The sequence below is a fragment of the Macaca nemestrina genome, chromosome 9 (genome assembly GCF_043159975.1).
Source record: "Macaca nemestrina isolate mMacNem1 chromosome 9, mMacNem.hap1, whole genome shotgun sequence".
In the NCBI taxonomy this organism is placed as follows: Eukaryota; Metazoa; Chordata; class Mammalia; order Primates; family Cercopithecidae; genus Macaca; species Macaca nemestrina.
The window spans coordinates 14,222,919-14,241,611 of record NC_092133.1 but is presented as its reverse complement, the minus strand read 5'-3'; the positions used below and the strand labels follow the sequence as shown (position 1 = coordinate 14,241,611).

Sequence of the window (18,693 nt, the reverse complement as noted above, 5' to 3'; positions counted from 1 at the left end):
AAAGAAAGTGAGATTGAGGGTGTATATTTTCTGTGCAGCCACTGTTAACCCATGTGTTCCAAGGCATTTTAGCGGGGAGGGGTTTACAAAAAAAAAAAAAAAAAATGTGACTCACAACTTCCAGAGCCTCAAATGAGAAAATGTCTTTATTAAATGTAGAAAGTGATTCACACTTCACCTTTAAAGGATTGCTTGTATTTACCCACATCTATCCCTGGAGCCGTTTCCTCACATTGGTATCACCCTTCTGTCGGCTTGGAATGATCTGAATTAAATGTTCCAGACACATGTGGGACTTCTCCCTCCCAGCCAGAATGTCCTCTCCTGGGGCCCTCGGAGTCGTCTGGGCTGAGCCCTTCTCCTCGAGGGGCACGCCGAGCCAGCGTTGCACCCACCTCTGTCTGTTCTTCCTCCAGGAAGCGGCTGGTGCGCAGATCCAGATATTTACAGCCTGGGGGGCGATGGGCCTCTTTCCTCCTAAGTGGGTCCTGACTGCTAAAGCCAGTTGTTTTCAAGAGGCTTGCATTGGGGGATTTTTGTTCTATTTTTAACAGAAGCATAGGATCGTAAAGATTCGTCAGGAAACCCCAAGTGTCCCAAAGCCTCGGGGCCCGTGGGAGCACCGGGAGGTGAGTCCGTGCGCTCATCCTAACGGAGCACCGCTGAGTCTGTAGTGGGGAGGGAGGCTGGCCCAGGGACCCGGCGTGTCCCTGAAGCGTTCACAGGGTTTCGAGACCTTCACAGCCCCACCAATGTGCTGGCCCCTGTGGCACGGATGGGGCAGTCTCTCCGGGCAAACAAGAGGCCCAAGGAGAGACCGGGCCACCAGAGAGCTCAAGACAAAGTCACCCAGGAAGGTGGGGCAGAGGCAAGATCTATCGGACACTTCAAAGTTTCAGGCGGGAGCTCCCAGAGGACTTGGTGGCTTTGCCAGCCCAGGGGACTCTGAAGGCAGCCCCCAGACCCTTGTAGCAGAGCTGTCCATCCCCAGGGAGCAGCTGGCCACCTCCTACTGCCTCCATGAAGTGACCAGGGGCCAGTCTGCTCCCACCTCCCGTCCAGGGCAGGGTGAACATTTGATCTCACTGTCCCCTGCCTGGCTGAGTCCCTGGTATCTGACTCTGCCACCCAGCAGCTGCCAGGGTCTCTCACCATGTGGACCCTGCCCTAGCTGCACCTGCACCTCCTGTCAAAGTGCGGACTCACAGGCTCCACCCCAAACCACAGAATGGGAGTGCCTGGGAGTGGGGCCTAGGAACCTGCATCATGTAAAAGCTCATCAGATCACTCTGATGACCCTGGAGTGTGAGCACCCCTGCAGTGTGAGCACCCCTGCAGTGTGAGCACCCCTGCTGTGGCCGTCAGCAGGGCTTTGGGGGTGATCATCCCAAACACATTTCTCTGGGTGACGCAGGCAGCATTGGAGCATGAGTCGTGGGGAGGACAGTCGTGAGCACACCAGCCATGAGGCCTGGTTTCCATGCCTTCCCCCCGGACTCTACCCCTGGGTCCTGGGGCGTGCCTCTGAAAGAGTCCTGGCCTTTGGGACTGATCATTTTGAGGTCCTTTTACAAAGAAATGGGGGAGAAGAATTAGCTAATTCTTCTTTTTAATGTAGCAGTATTTTTTTTGTTCAAGACCAGCTCTTGTTTTATGAGGCTCCTTCCATTACCTTTCTTGGGCTGAATACAAAACAAATACAGCCATATTCAAGTTTTCCAAGGAAGTGAAAAGCTCTTTGAATGGTATTTTAAGATCCTTAAGCTCTTGCTGAACTTCCTTTATCAATGAAAAGAAGGACCGTTGTCCTAGGACGGTCACCAGCCCAAGCCACCACCCCAGCCACCCATCCAGGAGGTTGGTTCCTTTTGCCCAGTTCATAGCAGCTCAGTCCTTACCAAATGGATTCTTGGTGTTGGAAAGCAGCCTCTTTTTATTCCTGAAAACCAGTGCCCTGCCCGTTTGCAGTAGAGAATCCCCAGCGAGCAAGAAAGATGACAGAAGTGTGGCTGCCATGTTTCTAGGTCACGACAGCTCTGGTGGTACTATCACCAGGCCTGTGCATAGGTTCTATGATAACTTCAGTCTTCCATCATGTTCACCACCAGCCCTCCCTGAGTGCCCAGAGGAGATGGGGGCAGAGTCACTTGGCCTGTTAAAGCCTCCTGTTCCTTCTGGCTCATGCATTGCTTTGTGGCAAGAGAAAGGAAGTCTTTAGACCAGTGCCTTCTCCCTACTGAGTCCCCAGTCCTGTCCCTTCCCCTCCTCCAACCTTGTTTTCTATAGCCACATTTTTTTTTTTTTTTTTTTTTTTTTTGAGACAAGATCTCATTGTGTTGCCTAGGCTGAAGTGCAGTGGCATGATCCTGGCTCACTGCAGCCTTGAACTCCTGGGCCCAAGCTGTCCTCCTGCCTCAGCCTCCCAGGTAGCGGGGACCATAGGCGTGCACCACCATACTCAGCTAATTTTTTAAATTTTTTTGTAGAGATGGGGGGTCTTACCATGTTACCCAGACTGGCCTCGAACTCCTGGACCCAAGCTATCCTCCTGCCTCAACCTCCCAAAGTGCTGAGATTATAGGCATGAGCCACTGTCCCTGGCCTATAGCGGTCATTTTTTAAAAAGGTATTTTAAAATTAAAAGCAAACATCTTCCGCCTATCCACCTGTCCCGGATAAGGTATATTTGGACAGTGAACGGATTTAACTCTCTTGAATGCATTTGAGCTCTTCACCGAAGAGCCTTTCTTGCTCCAGGCATGACATCGTTTTCACCAGATGTTCACTGACTTTGTGCCTTTGAGGTGAGACATGGGGTCTCTTAGAAGCGTCTCTGCATCTGCATTTCAGGGGATGAGCTGCTGTCCCTGGTGGATGGAGGCGGCCTCTGCCATGGTCACCATGATGACCTACAAGTGTTTATTGAGTCCCTTGGGGGCACCCAGAATACCACCTAGAATAGCAAGAAGACCCAGTCCCCGCCTTGCGGAGGATGCACTTGCACCCCACAGCAACCCATTCTCGCCTCTTCCTTGGCCAGGAACCCAGGGCTCCAGGACTGCCCGCTGTTGCTGTGTCCCGCGCAGCCACAGGAGGCTTCCTGAAAGGCATTGCTCGGAGGGGCGGGAGCAGGGAGGCCTGGCCTGCCCCACAGACACAGCTGTGCAGCCTGGGTCGTACACACCTCGGCAAGCAGCTGCCGAGACAAATAGTGGTGGGAAGTCCTGGGGACACACACAGCCTTTGCATTGACAGCATAGTAGGATCAGAGCCCAGGTGAGCCCCTGGGGATACCAAGGCCTTCCCTTCCTGAAACCGGGAAATCTCCATGTCTCTCCTAGGAGCCTGGCCCCACTGTAGAAATCCCTCCTCTTCCTCCACACCCTGTCCTTTCCCCAAAGCCTCGGTTGTCAGTTCCAGCTACCCATCGACTTCCCCACTGAGCTGCTGCCCTCAAAACGGAGGGGGCACTGCCACCTCCTTGAGCCTGGCATCCCAGGCCTTGCCAAAGGGGACGGTGGCTTCCTGGATAATCGGCAATCTCTGAGAAGAAGAGGAAACGCCTGAGTGACACTCAGCTGTCCTCTGGGGTCCCCTGGTGTGCATGCACATCCTTCTGAATACCTGTATTTCCAAGAGGTGGTCTCCTGTTTTCATAACCCGACACTCTGAGATGGGATCTTCGAACTTTTTAGCCCTGGCTGTGGAAAGATAGTGAGTACGAAGTCTTTGTGCATTTGGAAGTGACATCGCTGTGTGAATTATGAACACAGAGAGCTTCCATCTTCCTGATCACAGCAGACCACGATCGCAAAGCCCCCTCTCCCAGAGACCCCTTCTGCACCTGCCCTCCCCACCCACCACCCAGCTGTTGAAGCTCAGCGTGTGCAAGTCAGACCCTGCACAGGCCGGGGGTGTCTCACCTGGCCTAAACATAAAGGCTTGTGCCGGAGACAGTGATTGAAAACATTTGAAAAGCCAGCTCTCCCTGGCAGAGAAAGACACTTCCCCTGAAGTGGAATCTAGACGTCTTTCCCCAGTCCATCAAGAAGTCATTTTTGTAACAGTCTCTAAGCAAGTGTTCTCAATTAGAAGAGTTTAGTGGCTGTTGGTGTTGTTAAATAATAATAATCCTTCTAGCATCCAAAACTTTCTAATTTTTTTTCAGGGAGATTTGGACATTAATGAATGGAAACTTCCATGGTGGCGGTCACTCCTGAAGGCAGCGGCTTCCATTCTCCCACTGCTCTAACTCTGTGTGTTCCGTCTACCGTGTCACAGTGCCGCTGGATCTAGATGGAACCACTCTTGTTGTTTTTAAGAGAAATAAATTCCTTAATTGAAATAGCATGGCGTCTCTCTCCTGCTGCTGAGCTCTTGTTCTGTTTCTTCTGCATACGACAGCTGTCCCCAAGATACCTGTGGCCTTTGGGTTAACCCTTTCCTAAGGTTGACAGTGGAACCCACCCAAACCCGGACCCCACACTGACCACCCCCTGAACTACCCACAGATGGCCCAGCTCCAGTGGGCAGGGCCCAAGAAAACCTGAATTCTTACCAAACCATTGGCTTCTGATCTCAAGCCCAGCAAATGGTTCTAGAAGTGCTCCGGCCACTTGGCACCGAGGAGGAGCTGGGCGACAAGGGCTCGAGTCAGTGCCAGCACCATGACACCAAACGGCGCATTTGTAGGTCCCCCCTGCCCGGTTTTATGCAGAAGAGGCAGGCTCTGCGGAGGGGGCCATTCTGGCTGTCCAGGCTTCACCGTGCCAGGCACATGCTGGAACATGGAGCAGCCAGTGAGGCACAGCGGCCCTCGCACTTCGGAACGGGGATTCCCGATCTGGGACCCAAGACCTCTTCTGTCTCCCTCCACCTGCTCGCCTTAGCTGTTAGAATGAACAGGGCTTACTCTGAGATGTTTATATTTAAAATAAAGGCAAAAATTTAAAAAAACAACAATAAATAGAATGAGCAGGGCTTAGACTCAGCCGACACCCTACTGATGATATCACCGTAAACAGGCCACTCTGAGCCTCGGTGTCTTCATCTGTAAATGGGATCACACCTCAGTGATGGGGCTGCTGGAGGATTCAGTGGGAACTCGTGTGCCACCTAGCACAGAGGCCTTGGCTTTGAGCAGGGGCCTGGCCTTGACCTCACACTCATTCACACCCAGCCCTGTCTGGAGCCACACTCCAGCCAGGCCTGGAGCCTGGGGAAGAATCTGCTTACTGGGGGACCCTGTGGAATTGGACAGAGAGAAAGAGGGGCCGGCTGGCAGTGAGGGTGGGATGAGGAAGGGGCTCTCCCAGGATGGAAGAATGGAGGGAACTCATGGCCGAGGATTTGCCGACCATGTGGGAAGCCTTCAAGGGCAGAAGACACAGTAGTGGAGCAGGAAATGCTCTGATCTCAGAACAGGGACGGGGAGGATCTCTCCTCAGGGCCCAGCTGTGTCTCTGGGGCTTTCACCACTCCAGAACCTCCACTGCCCAAGCCAGCCTCCAGGCAGACAGAAGTTGCCGTCTCTCCTGGGACAGGCAGGGTGTCAGCGGGAGAAACGCCAGCCACATGACTCCAGCCCCGCTCACCATTTACACTGCCCTGCCCAGCAGCTTTGGCCCCTTCCCAGGCAGATGGAGTGGGCTGGGCAGGAGGAGCACCCACCTCTCACCTCCACACCTTTCAGGCCCATGCCCATCTTGTCCACACCAGACAACTGTGGATTTGGTGAGGGGATCAAAAGAGCCTCCATCTAACTCATTTTCAGGAAAGGCTCAAAGCCATCATCCCCAGGCCCCAGAGAGCTCCAGGCCAGAACCCCTCTGGGAGGCGGTCCTTAAGGCCATTGGGATCCACTTGCCATGCCCAGAGACCGTGAAGAGGAGGGAGAACTGGGGCCCTGGGAATAGACCCTTGAGCCACAGCATGGCAGGGCTCCTGGTACCACTTTGCCCAGAAGTTCGCCAAGCCAAACATTGCCCAGGCATGGGCCAGTCGTCATGGGGACTTGGCTTGGCTGTCTTGGGGGAAAAGCAGGAAAAACCCATTCAGCAGGCCATGGGGTGAGTTCTAGAGTTTGCACTCTAGAGGCATCAACTACTGGCAGGTAAACCAGAGGCGCAGAAGGCAGCACCTTTCATGCTTGAGGAGTTCTGACTCACTTGGCATCTTGATAAACTAGAATCTGATTCGGCGGGTCTGGGGTAGGGGACAGTCTGCACTTCTAAGTACTCCTGGGTGAAGCCACTGGTCCTCAGGCAACACTTTGAGTAGAGAGGCCTTAGAAAGCCCCAAACCTGATCAGGCACCGTTTCTCATGCCTAATCCCAGCACTTTGGGAGGCCAAGGTGGGCAGATCACCTGGGGTCAGGAGTTCGGGACCAGCCTGGCCAACATAGTGGAATTCCGACTCTACTAAAACTACAAAAATTAGCTGGGTGTGGTGACATGCACCTGTAATCCCAGCTACTCGGGAAGCTGAGGCAGGAGAATCCCTTGAACCCGGGAGGCAGAGGTTGCAGTGATCCAAGATTGCATCACTGCATTCCAGCCTGGGGGACAGAGTGAGACTTTGTCCCCAAAAAAAAGAAAAAAAGAAAGAAAGCCCCAAACCGGAATGGCAGGCTGGGTCTATATTCAAACCAGGTCCTGCATTCTGTGGTACAGAAGTTTTATTAATACTCACCAACATTTGCCCTGCCCTTGAGGGGAGCTGATACCAGTAGTTTTCAAAGTCTGACACCCTCATGCCTACAGGCAGCAGCAGCAGCCCTGTGAACTTCTGAGAGATCCAGATTCCTGCTCCCTGCGCCAAGCCTATTGAGTTAGGAGTCTGGGTGGGATCTATGAACAGGACCCCCAGGTGACGGGTGCACACTCCAGTTTGAGGCCCACTGGTTTACAAAGCGCTTTCATCTCATCGAGAACCCTTAGGGCAAAGCAGCCACTGGTCTCCTTGCTGACGGCTTTTCAGAGTCACAGAGGACTGAAGAGGGCAAGGCTCTTACCTGCAAATGGAAGCAGGTGGGTACAATTGGCTACCACTGTTCTTAAACAAAAGGAAAGAGGATACAACATAGAATCCTACTGTCGTATTTTTAATGAAGAGATAAACCAAGAAAAGGAAAAAAGTTTCCTAGAGGGAGAAGGAAGCCACCAGGGGAAGAGAGTGGGAGATAGATATAAAAGCCCGTCTGCTGGCCGGGCGCGGTGGCTCAAGCCTGTAATCCCAGCACTTTGGGAGGCCGAGACGGGTGGATCACGAGGTCAGGAGATCGAGACCATCCTGGCGAACACCGTGAAACCCCGTCTCTACTAAAAAATACAAAAAACTAGCCGGGCGAGGTGGCGGGCGCCTGTAGTCCCAGCTACTCGGGAGGCTGAGGCAGGAGAATGGCGTAAACCTGGGAGGCGGAGCTTGCAGTGAGCTGAGATCCGGCCACTGCACTCCAGCCCGGGCTACAGAGCGAGACTCTGTCTCAAAAAAAAATAATAATAATAAAAAAAAAATAATAATAATAATAATAATAATAAAAGCCCGTCTGCTCAGAAATGTGTCTTGTCTTGTAGATTTGACTTTGCAAGCACATGTCAAATAAAACACAAATCCAGACCCAGTGGGGAGAGACCTATTTGAAAGATTTTTGCAAGGGAGGAAAGTGGCTACTGCAACAGGGGCTGGGATGGAGACCACTGCAAAATGGAGAAGGCTTTACCATGCCATCTGCAAGGGTCTTGAGGGTTAGGTGGAAAGATGATATCTTTTGTAGAGAGAACAAGGCTAGAAAGAGCCAGGTGTGGCAAGTGGGATGAAAGGGTGATATGATCAGATAAATAGATCATAAAATGTCACCCTGAGGCGGTCTCTGCTCTGGAGGGGCTGCCTGCAGGCTCAGGCTGAGAGTTGGTCAAAGTTCAGGGTCCAGGAGGAAGGAGTGAAACTTACCTAAGTCTGGCTAGTAAGCATTTTATTTCCATGGATCAGTGGGAACAGGCCATTCAGCTAATCATTTACGAGGCAAAGAATGGAAATCTGGAGGGTCTGTGACTGGCCTTTCATAGATAAATAAGGGGGACATCCCTGGGCCTTATGGAAGTCTGATGTGGTTGGCTATGTCCCCACCCAAATCTCAAATAGTAATTTCCATAATTCTCACATGTTGTGGGAGGGACCCAGTGGGAGGTAATTGAATCATGGGGGCAGGTCTTTCCCATGCTATTCTCATGATAGTGAATAAGTCTCATGAGATCTGATGGTTTTATAAAGGGGAGTTCCCCTGCACACACTCTCCCTTGCCTGCCACCATGTAAGACGTGCCTTTGCTCTTCCTTTGCCTTCCACCATGATTGTGAGGCCTCCTCAGCCATGTGGAACTGTGAGTCCATTGATCCTCTTTCCTTTATAAATTACCCAGTCTTGGGTATGTCTTTATTAACAGCATGAGAACAGACTAATGCAAAGTCATATGGGGAAAGGTGGTCTTTTGCAGCATGTTGTTTTCCTGGACAACAAAAGTGTGAGGATAATCTCTTGTTTTGGCTTTTTGTTGTTGTTTTGTTTTGCTTTATGAGACAGGGTCTTACTCTGTCACCCAGGCTGGGGTGCAGTGGCGCAATCATGGCTCACTGCAGCCTCTGACTCCTGGGCTCAAGCAATCCTTCCACTTCAGCCTCCAGAGTAGCTAGGATTACAGCTGTGTCCAACCACACCTGGCTTACCTAGGCTGGTCTTCAACTCCTGGCCTCAAGGGATCCTCCTGCCTCAGTCTCCCAAAGTGCTGAGATTACAGATTGAGCCACGGCACCTGGCAGGGGGAATTCCTTTAACCTTCACTGTTTTCCAGGAGCACCAGGCTCAAGTAAAATTCAATATTGTCATATGTAAATGTTTTTGATAATTGTAAAACAAAACTAGAAAGTTTTTATAGCAGCCCCTATAAAGCAAAAGACGAATAGAACAAACAAATCTGTTCATATGCAGGTGGTGGTATAATCACACAGAGACCATCCCCAAGTGACTTTAAGGCACTGAAATGTGACTGTAGGTTCCCTCTATGTCTGCCCTAAAGACAAAAAGAGCTGCCAAAAAAGTCTTAAGCCATTTTCAGTAAACACATTGTCAGTAATAACGTTGATGTTATTATTCCTCAACTAATGTACATTATAGGGCAAAACATGTAATTCTTTTAATGTAATTAAGAGCAAAATTTTTCAATGTAAGAAAAAATAAAAAATAAAATAACATCAAAGAAGAAAAGCCTTTTAATCCAACCCAAAATAAGCTTTCTCTTTATAAAATAGGCATCCATGAGAATTTTGGCTCCTGGAGACACCATTGGCTCCCCGTGAGTGTTCAGGACTCTTTCCTGGCCACAGGAGATGGAGGAGTACTGGACTTGGATGAGGGGGGAGGTTCCTCCCAGTTCCAACAGTCTGCCAGACTTCATTCAGTCTGCAGCTCGTTCTGTCTTTGCCTCCCTTTTATTTTCTTTTTGATATAGAATTGCCATTTTGGCCGGGTGCAGTGGCTCACGCCTGCAATCCCAGCACTTTGGGAGGCCCAGACGGGTGGATCACGAGGTTAAGAGTTCAAGACCAGCCTCACCAACATGGTGAAAACCCATCTCTACTAAAAATACAAAAATCAGCAGGGCGTGATGGCGCATACCTGTCGAGCCTATAATCCCAGCTACTCAGGAGGCTGAGGCAGGAGAATCACTTGAACCCCGGGAGGCAGAGGTTGCAGCAAGCCAAGATCACGCCACTGCACTCCAGCCTGGGTGACAGAGCAAGACTCTGTCGCCAAAAAAAAAAAAAAAAAAAAAGCATTGCAATTTCTAAAAATAATGATAACAAATGAAGGGATGAATGAAGGGTGAAAAATACTGGGGTACCATTTACATTGTACTCTAGTACTCCTTGCAGTTATGCTATTCAGATGTTCTAGGATGGATGGATGACTGAATGGATGGGTAGAAGAAAGGAATGAAGGAGGGAAGGAATGTGGGAAGGAAGGAAGGAAGGAAGGAAGGAAGGAAGGAAGGAAGGAAGGCAGGCAGGCAGGCAAGGAAGGAAAAGGAAAGGAAGATCCATGACTATGAATGAATAGATGGTTAGACGGATGGAAGCAAAGTGGGTTGGTGGGTGGATGGATTGGCAGGAAGGAAAGGTGGGTGGGTGTATGGATGGATAGATGAATGGATGGATGGATGGTTAAATGGATGGAAGGAAGAAGGGTGGGTAGGTGGTGGTGGTGGATGGATGGATGGATGGATGGATGGATGGATGGATGGATATATAAAAAGATGAGTAGGTGGGTAGATGAATGGGTGTGTGGATGGATAGATGAATAGATGAATGAATGGATGGCTTGATGGACAGATGGATAGAAGAAAGGAAAAGTGGATGAATGGTTGGATGGGTGGCCATGGTCTATGAACAAGATATGCTCTATATACAGACCCAGTGAAGGATACGCCTCTGCAAAGGAGCAGCTGTGCAGAGCAGACCTTCCCCAGAGAATGTCCAAACCTTTGCCTGGTATCTTGTATTTATGCAACTGACACTTGGCCCAGCAGAATCAGGTATGGAGGATGGTTATTTAACCAAGGTCTACAGCTTTTGATATGGCAGCCCCTGGCCTTCAAGTACTTCTGTGTGTCAGTACCCAACGCAATGATGTGGGACAGAGTGCGCATTCTGAACTCTACGTAGAAGGGTTGGGCCGATGCTGGTCACCATAGTGACTCCATTTCTGCCATTAAGGATCTGGTAAAGACACTCAGGTGGGAAACAGGTTTTTACTACGACTTCTGGATAACTCCAGTGAGTCAGGGAGTAAGAGAGAAGTATTAGAATTAAAGCCAAAGTCCCCTCAGGGCACCAGAGAACCCTGGAAGGAGATTTTTGCCCCCAGCCCTCGGCAGAAAGAGAGGAGCTTAGGGCTCAACTCCCAACAGAGACTCGCCTGCGCACCTGCATGCCGCCCAGACCTGGCTCAGGGGAGGGGACGCTGTCGGGAGAAGGTTCCAGCCAGGTGACCCCATGACCTAGCCGCCAGCTCTGCTCCGGCCACCACTTGTGAGCCCCCAAGGCAGCAGCTGGCTCTCCACCCAGCTCCAGACACAGACTGGTCCCTGAGTGAGAATCCATTTCTGTGAAGGAGAAAGTGTTAAGTGGAAGGGGTGAGGGTTCCTTCCTCTTAGCCTGGGCATCCCAAGGCTCCCGCAAGCTCACTGCAGGCGTGCACCTGAGGCTGGTGTGTTTCCCTGGGAGCAAACCTCCTCCTTCCTGTGAGGTCCTGCAAGGCACTGAGAAGTCCCACCCAGCCTCATGGGGACCCACTGGTGATGTTTTTTGCTTTTTCTAAGAGAAGACAAATGTTTCCTTTAATGGAGAAATACCATAAAAACTTCTCTTAAATATGCTTGTTTTTCTGAGTTATCAGAATTAACCCGGAACGAGGTAACAAACGGGTTAGGTCCATTAGCCACTCAGAGTAACTAAGTAATTTACAAGAGAACTAACAGCCTGGGTGTCCTCAGTGTTCCTGGGCCAGGCCGGCTTCCCTGGCAGGCAGAGGTGCACTGTCATCAGGAGGCATGAGCAGTTTGCTGCTGGGCCAGGCCCTGTGGTCTGCTTGTTGGAGAAACTACCCACCCAAACATCCACCCTGCCCAGTGAGCCTGGCCGTGGCCATGGTCCTGCCAGCGGGTGCTGCCCCTCTTTGCTCACACGTGACTCACAGCTCCCGTAACACAGTGAGAGCTTCCCAAGGCACAGCCAGGGCACCAAGCTGGGTATGGGCTGCAAGCATTTCCTTTTGCAATTAGTAAACAAGAAGTAGTGTTTATAAACAGTCACCATCTACCCAAGTCTCATTATCTTCACAAACAACGCTCCATAAACTACGGCTCAGACAGGCTCTGTGTCTTGTCCAAGTTGACTAAGCAAACGAGAGGCTGAAACTCACAGTTGGCTTCAGAGTCCGTGCTCTTTCTGCTCTGTGTTGCTGGCTTCCTTTCCTCAGCTGGGAGAACAGCCATCAACCCAGCCAGCACCCCCAGCTCTCTGGGCCTTGCAGTGGGTGGAATGTTCCTTCTGTAAAATAGGGAGCCAGTGGGCAGCCAGACCGACCTGGGTTCTCAGTTTTTTTGTTTGTTTGTTTGATTGATTGATTGATTTTGAGACAGAGTTTCACTCTTGTCACCAAGGCTGGAGTACAATGGTGCGATCTTGGCTCACTGCAACCTCTACCTCCCAGGTTCAAGTGATTCTCCTGCTTCAGTCTCCCAAGCAGCTGGGATTACAGGTGTCTGTCACCATGCCTGGCTAATTTTTGTATTTTCGATAGAGGTGGGGTTTTGCCATGTTGGCCAGACTGGTCTCAAACTCCTGACCTCAAGTGATCCACCCACCTCGGCCTCCCAAAGTGCTGGGATTACAGACATGAGCCACCACGCCCAGCCTGGGCTCCCAGTTTTTTTTTTTTTTTTTTTTTTTTTTTGAGACTGAGTCTGGCTCTGTCGCCCAGGCTGGAGTGCAGTGGCCGGATCTCAGCTCACTGCAAGCTCCACCTCCCAGGTTTACGCCATTCTCCTGCCTCAGCCTCCGGAGTAGCTGGGACCACAGGCGCCCGCCACCTCGCCCGGCTAGTTTTTTGTATTTTTTTTAGTAGAGACGGGGTTTCACCGTGTTAGCCAGGATGGTCTCGATCTCCTGACCTTGTGATCCGCCCGTCTCAGCCTCCCAAAGTGCTGGGATTACAGGCTTGAGCCACCGCGCCCGGCTGGCTCCCAGTTTTAACTGAGCATCAGACTCAGCAAAGCCCTAGCTTCTCCAGGTGTGCTCTTCAGACCAGCAGCCTCTCCTGGGGACTTGTCAGGTGGTGGACCCTCAGGCCCCGCTGAGACCTTCTGAATCAGGATCTGCCATTTAACCAGATCCTGCCCCAAAGCACATTCAACATTTAGATTCTCAGGTTCTACCCCAGGGAGTTCAAGGTGGCCCAGAAACCAACCACACTCCCAAGGCAGCCCAGAAACCGACCAGCAACAGGGGCTTTAGTTGAAACTTCCCTAGGCAGCCCAGAAACTGACCAGCAGCTTTCCTGCTGGACACCATCCTCCTAGGCTCCTTGGGGGAAAGCCCAGGGGTGGGTGGCTAGAGTTCCAGTTGTTACTACATGGTGCCTGGGTTTGGGAGGACAGTGGCTCCTTTGCCTCTGCTTGGATGGGGGCTTTAATGGCCCTACTGTCCCAGCTTTATGGAGTATTCTTTGGAAGTTGTAGGCGACCATTCTCCTGCCATTGAGGTCTGTCAGGGGGGTTGCTGCCTGCCCTGCCGTCAGTCCTAGAGCGGTTCTGTCTTCACCGAGTCTCTTCATCGTGAGTGCAATGAGCTTCAGAGAAAAGGAAATACATTGGAGTTTCACTTGGAACTCGAGGCTGGTGAGAACTGACCGGCCCTCTTTCTCAGATCTCTTGGGTCCACGGCCGTCGACAGTTTCTCCTTCATCCTACACCTGAGAATGGCTTTCCCTGCTTCCCAGCACACACGGTGGCCCCACATCCCATCTGCCCCTAGCTCCCAAGTTCACATCCTCTGGCCCAAGCTGAGAAGATGCCCCTCAAACCACCATGGAGTCAGCCATGGCCAGCAGAGCAGGGTGGGCTGGGCACTCACACTGGGACAGCAGGCACATCTCAGGAGAGTGGGGGGGCTGCACACAGCTGGGGAAGTCACGAAGACTCCCGGGTTAGCAGGGAGGATGGGTGCCCCCCAGCTCGCCTCAGTCAGAGGCAGGCAGAGAATGGCAGCTCTGACTACTCCCTGCCTTCCCCACACTCCCTTGCAGGGGAGGCAGGCCAGCTAGCACGCCCGTGTGAGGGCTGAGTACACAAGACAGACATGGTCTCAAGACCACTGGCTTGTACATGGCAAAAGTCAGTCCTGGTACCCAAAGCAGAGCCTGGAAGGGAGTGAGAGAGGGAACCGAGAGAGGGAGGAGGGACAGAGCGAGGGATGAGGGAACAGAGCGAGGGAGGAGGGAACAGAGTGAGGGTGAAGGGACCAGAGCAAGGGAGGAGGGACCAGAGCGAGGGAGGAGGGAACAGAGCGAGGGCAGAGGGACCAGAGCGATGGAGGAGGGACAGAGTGAGGACAGAGGGACAGAGTGAGGGAGAAGGGACAGAGCTAGGGAGGAGGGACAGAGCAAGGGCAGAGGGACAGAGTGAGGGAGGAGGGAACAGAGCGAGGGCGGAGGGACAGAGCGAGGGAGGAGGAACAGAGCAAGGGTGGAGGGACCAGAGCGAGCGCGGAGGGACAGAGCGAGGGTGGATGGAACAGAGCGAGGGAGGAGGGACCAGAGCGAGGGAGGAGGGACCAGGGTGAGGGCAGAGGAACCAGGGCGAGGGCAGAGGGAACAGGGCGAGGGCAGAGGGAATAGGGCGAGGGAGGAGGGACAGAGTGAGGAAGGAGGGACGGACCAGCTGGAGGAGCACAGGGTGTGCTTCATGGTTTCAAGCCGGGGCCCAGGTTCTCAACCCTGCTGCTCACCACAGTCACCTGAAGAATTTGCAAAACTAGGCCGGTGGTGGCCCGGTGGACACCACTAAGTCAGAACATCTAGGGGTAGGCTCAGCTGCGGTGTCTCAGTCTCAGCGCCTCTGCTCTAAAATGGGGACAATAACAGCCCTCCAACAAGGTCGTCATGGGGATTTAATATGGGGATTTAATGAGGTGACCTGGCAGGAGCGCTTCACCAGGGGCCTGGAGGTGGCAAGTGCCAAGAAACAGTGGCTGTGTTCCTGTGGTCTCGAGTGATGTTACAACTGCCTGGAAGGTGGGCAGTGGCACCCGCTATGGAGATGGGCACGCTGACCTGGTTGCTAAAGTGACTCACCTAAGGCCACACACGGAGGAAGCTACAGGGCGAGGTTGTGGACCCAGCGCCCTCTGACTGTGGAGTGCAACTGAGTTGAGCGTCCACACTGCTGCCTTGGTCTCCCAAAGTGCTGGGATTCCAGGCATGAGCCACCACACCGGGCCATTTTAAATGTGTTATTAATGTACTGTATGCCGGTATGATATCGGTCACAGAGTGTTATGGTTCACAGACCCCCTTTCCCCACCTGCCAGTGCTGCCCTCCAGCCCTGCCAACACCTGGATTTTGGAGTCTGGCCTCCAGAACTGTGAGGTCATAAGGAGGTGTTGTTTTAAGCCACTGAGCTTCTGGTAATTTGTTACAGCAGCCACAGGAAACTAATACAACATCCCTTTTTTAAAAAAAAGAAAAGAAAAGAATTTATTTTATAAGCTCAACACTTTATAAGTCCTCAGATTTCCCTTGTTTATTTCCCTTTGGGCTTTGTGGGTTGTCAGTAAAGTTCCGTTGGAAAACCCTGCCAGCATCCTTGAAGCCAAAAGAAACACAGGAGCAGAAGCCGGCTTTGCCCACGCTTGGCCAGGGAGAAGAAAGATCAGGACCGGCATGGGGCTGGGCGGGGGGGCGCTTGGAGCCAAGAGAGCAGGTGAAGACCAGGCTCTGCAACCAACAGGTGCAATGACCTTAGAAAACTTATTTACATTCCCTGGAATTAGATCTCTTTGTCTGCAAAATTCATTCGACATTCACTCCACCAATGGTTTCTTAAGCTCTTTCCTACATGCCATTCCCTGTTCCTGGCCCCAGAGATACAACGATGCGCGTACTAGGCAAAAGCCCCTGCTCTCATGGAGCTTACATTATACGGGGGGAGGGGAGAAAACAAACAAGACACGTAAATAAATATATAGTACGCTTGTCAAAAACACCGAGGAAAAAGCAATAAAGCAGGGAGAAACAAGTGTCCTTCAGTAGGTGAATAGTTAACTAGCCTGTGGTCCATCCATACCATGGAATACTACTCAGTTCATAAAAAGGAATGAATTATTGATACACAACAATGTGGATGGAGCTCAAGAGAATTCTGCCAAGTGAAAGAAGTCAACCTCAAAAGGTCACATACCCTGGGCAACACAGGGAGATCCTGTCTCTAAAAGAAAAAAATAAAGTTAGCCGGATGTGATCCCTGCCTCTAAAAGAAAAAAAAAAAAAAAAAGCCAGACGTGATGGCATGCACCTGTAGTCCCAGTTATTCAGAAGGCTGAGGCAGGATGATCACTTGAGCCCGGGAGTTCAAGGCTGCAGTGAGCCACGATTGCGGTACTGCATTCTAGCCTGGTTGACAGAGTGAGACGCTGTCTGAAAAGTAAAAACTCACATACCATATGATTCTATTTATACGTCATTCTCAGAGTGTCAAAGTTATAGAGATAGGGAACAAATTGGAGGGCTTAGGGATAGGTGGGGTAGAGGGAGGTATGATTATAAAGAAGTAGAATGAGAGAGATCTTTGTGGTGATAGCACAGTTCTGTGCCTTGATTGCAGTGGCAGTTACACAAATGCACACAGGTATTAAAATAGCATAAAACTACACACACATTGAACCAGTTGGAACAGTGTCCATTTCCTGGCCATGCTGTTGAATCCTAGCAATGTAAGATGTAAGCATTAGGGGAAGCTGGGTGAAGAGTGCAAGGGTCCTCTCTGTACTAACTTTGCAACTTGTTGTGAACCTATAAGGTAGTATATTTGTAATATATTTCAAAATTAAAAGTTTTCAAAAATACATGTAAGGAAATATAGACTAAACCAGGGAAGAAGGATAGGCACTATGTGGGTAGCAGGTGTTAAAATTTTGGACAGTGCCTAACGATATGTTACTACTTGCATTAGTTTGTTCTCATGCTGCTAATAAAGACATACCCAAGACTGGGTAATTTATAAAGGAAAGAGGTTTAATAGACTCACAGTTCCACATGGCTGGGGAGGTCTCACAATCATGGTGGAAGGCAAAGGAGAAATAAAGGCACGTCTAACCTAGTGGCAGGCAAGGGAGCTTGTGCAGGGGAACTCCCATTTATAAAACCATCAGATCTTGTGAGACTTACTACAACGAGAACAATATGGGGGAAACTACCCCATGATTCAATTATCTCTACCTGGCCCTGCCCTTGACATGTGAGAATTATTACAATTTGAGGTGAGACTTGGGTGGGGACACAGCTGAACCACATCACTACTTCAGAGGGCAGGTGGATGGTTTAAATGAGACACGATGTGAACTTGGAACGCTGCAAATACTCAGTAAGTGCTAATTTATAATTCTTTTTATTGGGGAGTTTAGTGTTGCGTTATATTTAAATAACTCAATTTTTTGGTTGAAAGAAACCTGTGTATAAAAAAATAAAAATATTAAAATTAAATAAATAAGAAACTCCACTTTTTAGATGTCACAATAGTATGGTGGTTATGTTTTTTTAAGTTCATAATTTTTGGAGAAGCACACTGAAATATCTGCCAATGATATGACATGAGGTCCAGGATTTCAAAATAAAACAGAACGCAAAATGATTGGCTGTGGTTGGGCAGGACTGGTGATGGTTTGTTGGGTGCTGGGCTAAGCCGAGGTGGGCTGAGTTACAAAGGTGGTCGTTGTGATGGTTAATTTTATATATTAACTTGACTGGGATAAGGGATGCCCAAATATTAATCGCTGATAAAATATTATTTCTGGGTGTGTCTTTGAAGGTGTTTCTAGAAGAGATTACTCAAAATATGATATTAATGTTGCTATTTATCTCAGGTTCTCTAGAAGCAGAACCTGAGATGGAAATTCTGATGCAAGTGATTTATTGAGGGAGGGAGGAAAGCAGGACAGGTCCTGGAGGAAGCTGGGGAAAGATGTGGTTTCATGAGAAGCCCAGCCTCAACCTAACTCCAAAAGGACCTTCAGAGCATAAATTACAGCTCAGAGGTCAAACAGCGGGTGTTATCCTTCTGCATCAATCAGCCATTGGCCATGGGCATCAGGGGACGGGAAGCTGCAACCTCCCAGGCATCTCGGTGAAAAAGAATGACTTGATTGATTAGTGATGTCTGCAATGGACATGAGAGGGGAAATGGTGGCTGTGTATATGCTTGTAGTCTTGAGGACTGCTCAGACCTTTCTAACATACCTCTCTAGAATTCTAACAGGTAACCATTTCCTCATTCATTCACCACATATTGACTGAGGGACTACCAAGTGCTAAATTCTGGACCTTTTGCACGGCCTTCAAGGAACTTACTGTCTGGGAGGGAAAAGAAGACACAGACATAGAGAAAATGTGCCAAGCCACATGAAAGGGCACAGGGTAGAAGCTCTAAGTCCACCCCATCACTGACAGCTGTTCAATGAGGTCAGGAAGGACTATGTCTCCCAGCAATACAAAAATTCTCAACGTTAAATTTAAACAGTTAAGTCCCTGGGTTTTGCTCATTCTTCTTACATACGTCCAACTCTCCAGGCTTCCTCCATGGTTTCCAGGTGGCATACAACATGTTCACTGAGAGCTCCAGCTCTGGACCCAGAGAGACCTGGGATTGAATCCCAGCTCTGCCACTTACTAGATGGTGTGACCTTGGGCAAGTCACTTAACTCTGAGTCTGTTTCCTCAACTAATAAACTGATTTGCTAATGGGAGAAATGTAAAGCTCTGAGCATCTGCTTGGCAAGGGGACCTTTGGCCCCAAGAGGAAGGAGGTTTTCTGCAGAAGTGGAGAACTCCTCACTCACCAAGGGAAGCAGGAGAGTGAGAGAAG

General features: G+C 50.4%; 1 protein-coding gene and 1 long non-coding RNA gene across 3 annotated transcripts in view; one reads left to right on the top strand and one right to left on the bottom strand.

The window, feature by feature from the left end:
• LOC105467774 (G protein-coupled receptor kinase 5) overlaps positions 1-4,328 on the top strand; it is a 252,054-nt gene extending 247,726 nt beyond the window's left edge. The window contains exon 16 of the mRNA XM_011717505.2: positions 4,169-4,328. Within this exon, the coding sequence (XP_011715807.2) occupies positions 4,169-4,252 (84 nt within the window). The 3' untranslated portion in view covers positions 4,253-4,328. The remainder of the gene's footprint in view (positions 1-4,168) is intronic.
• Positions 27-4,097, bottom strand: LOC112424276 (uncharacterized). 2 transcript variants are annotated; one of them, XR_003014997.2, is made up of 3 exons: positions 3,924-4,097; positions 3,625-3,701; positions 27-541 (listed from the first exon to the last, which is right to left on the bottom strand). It is a non-coding gene; the product is annotated as an uncharacterized lncRNA (long non-coding RNA). The 2 variants fall into 2 exon arrangements; XR_011607599.1 differs by lacking the exon at positions 27-541 and adding an exon at positions 2,427-2,909.
• Positions 4,329-18,693: the final 14,365 nt, after the last annotated feature.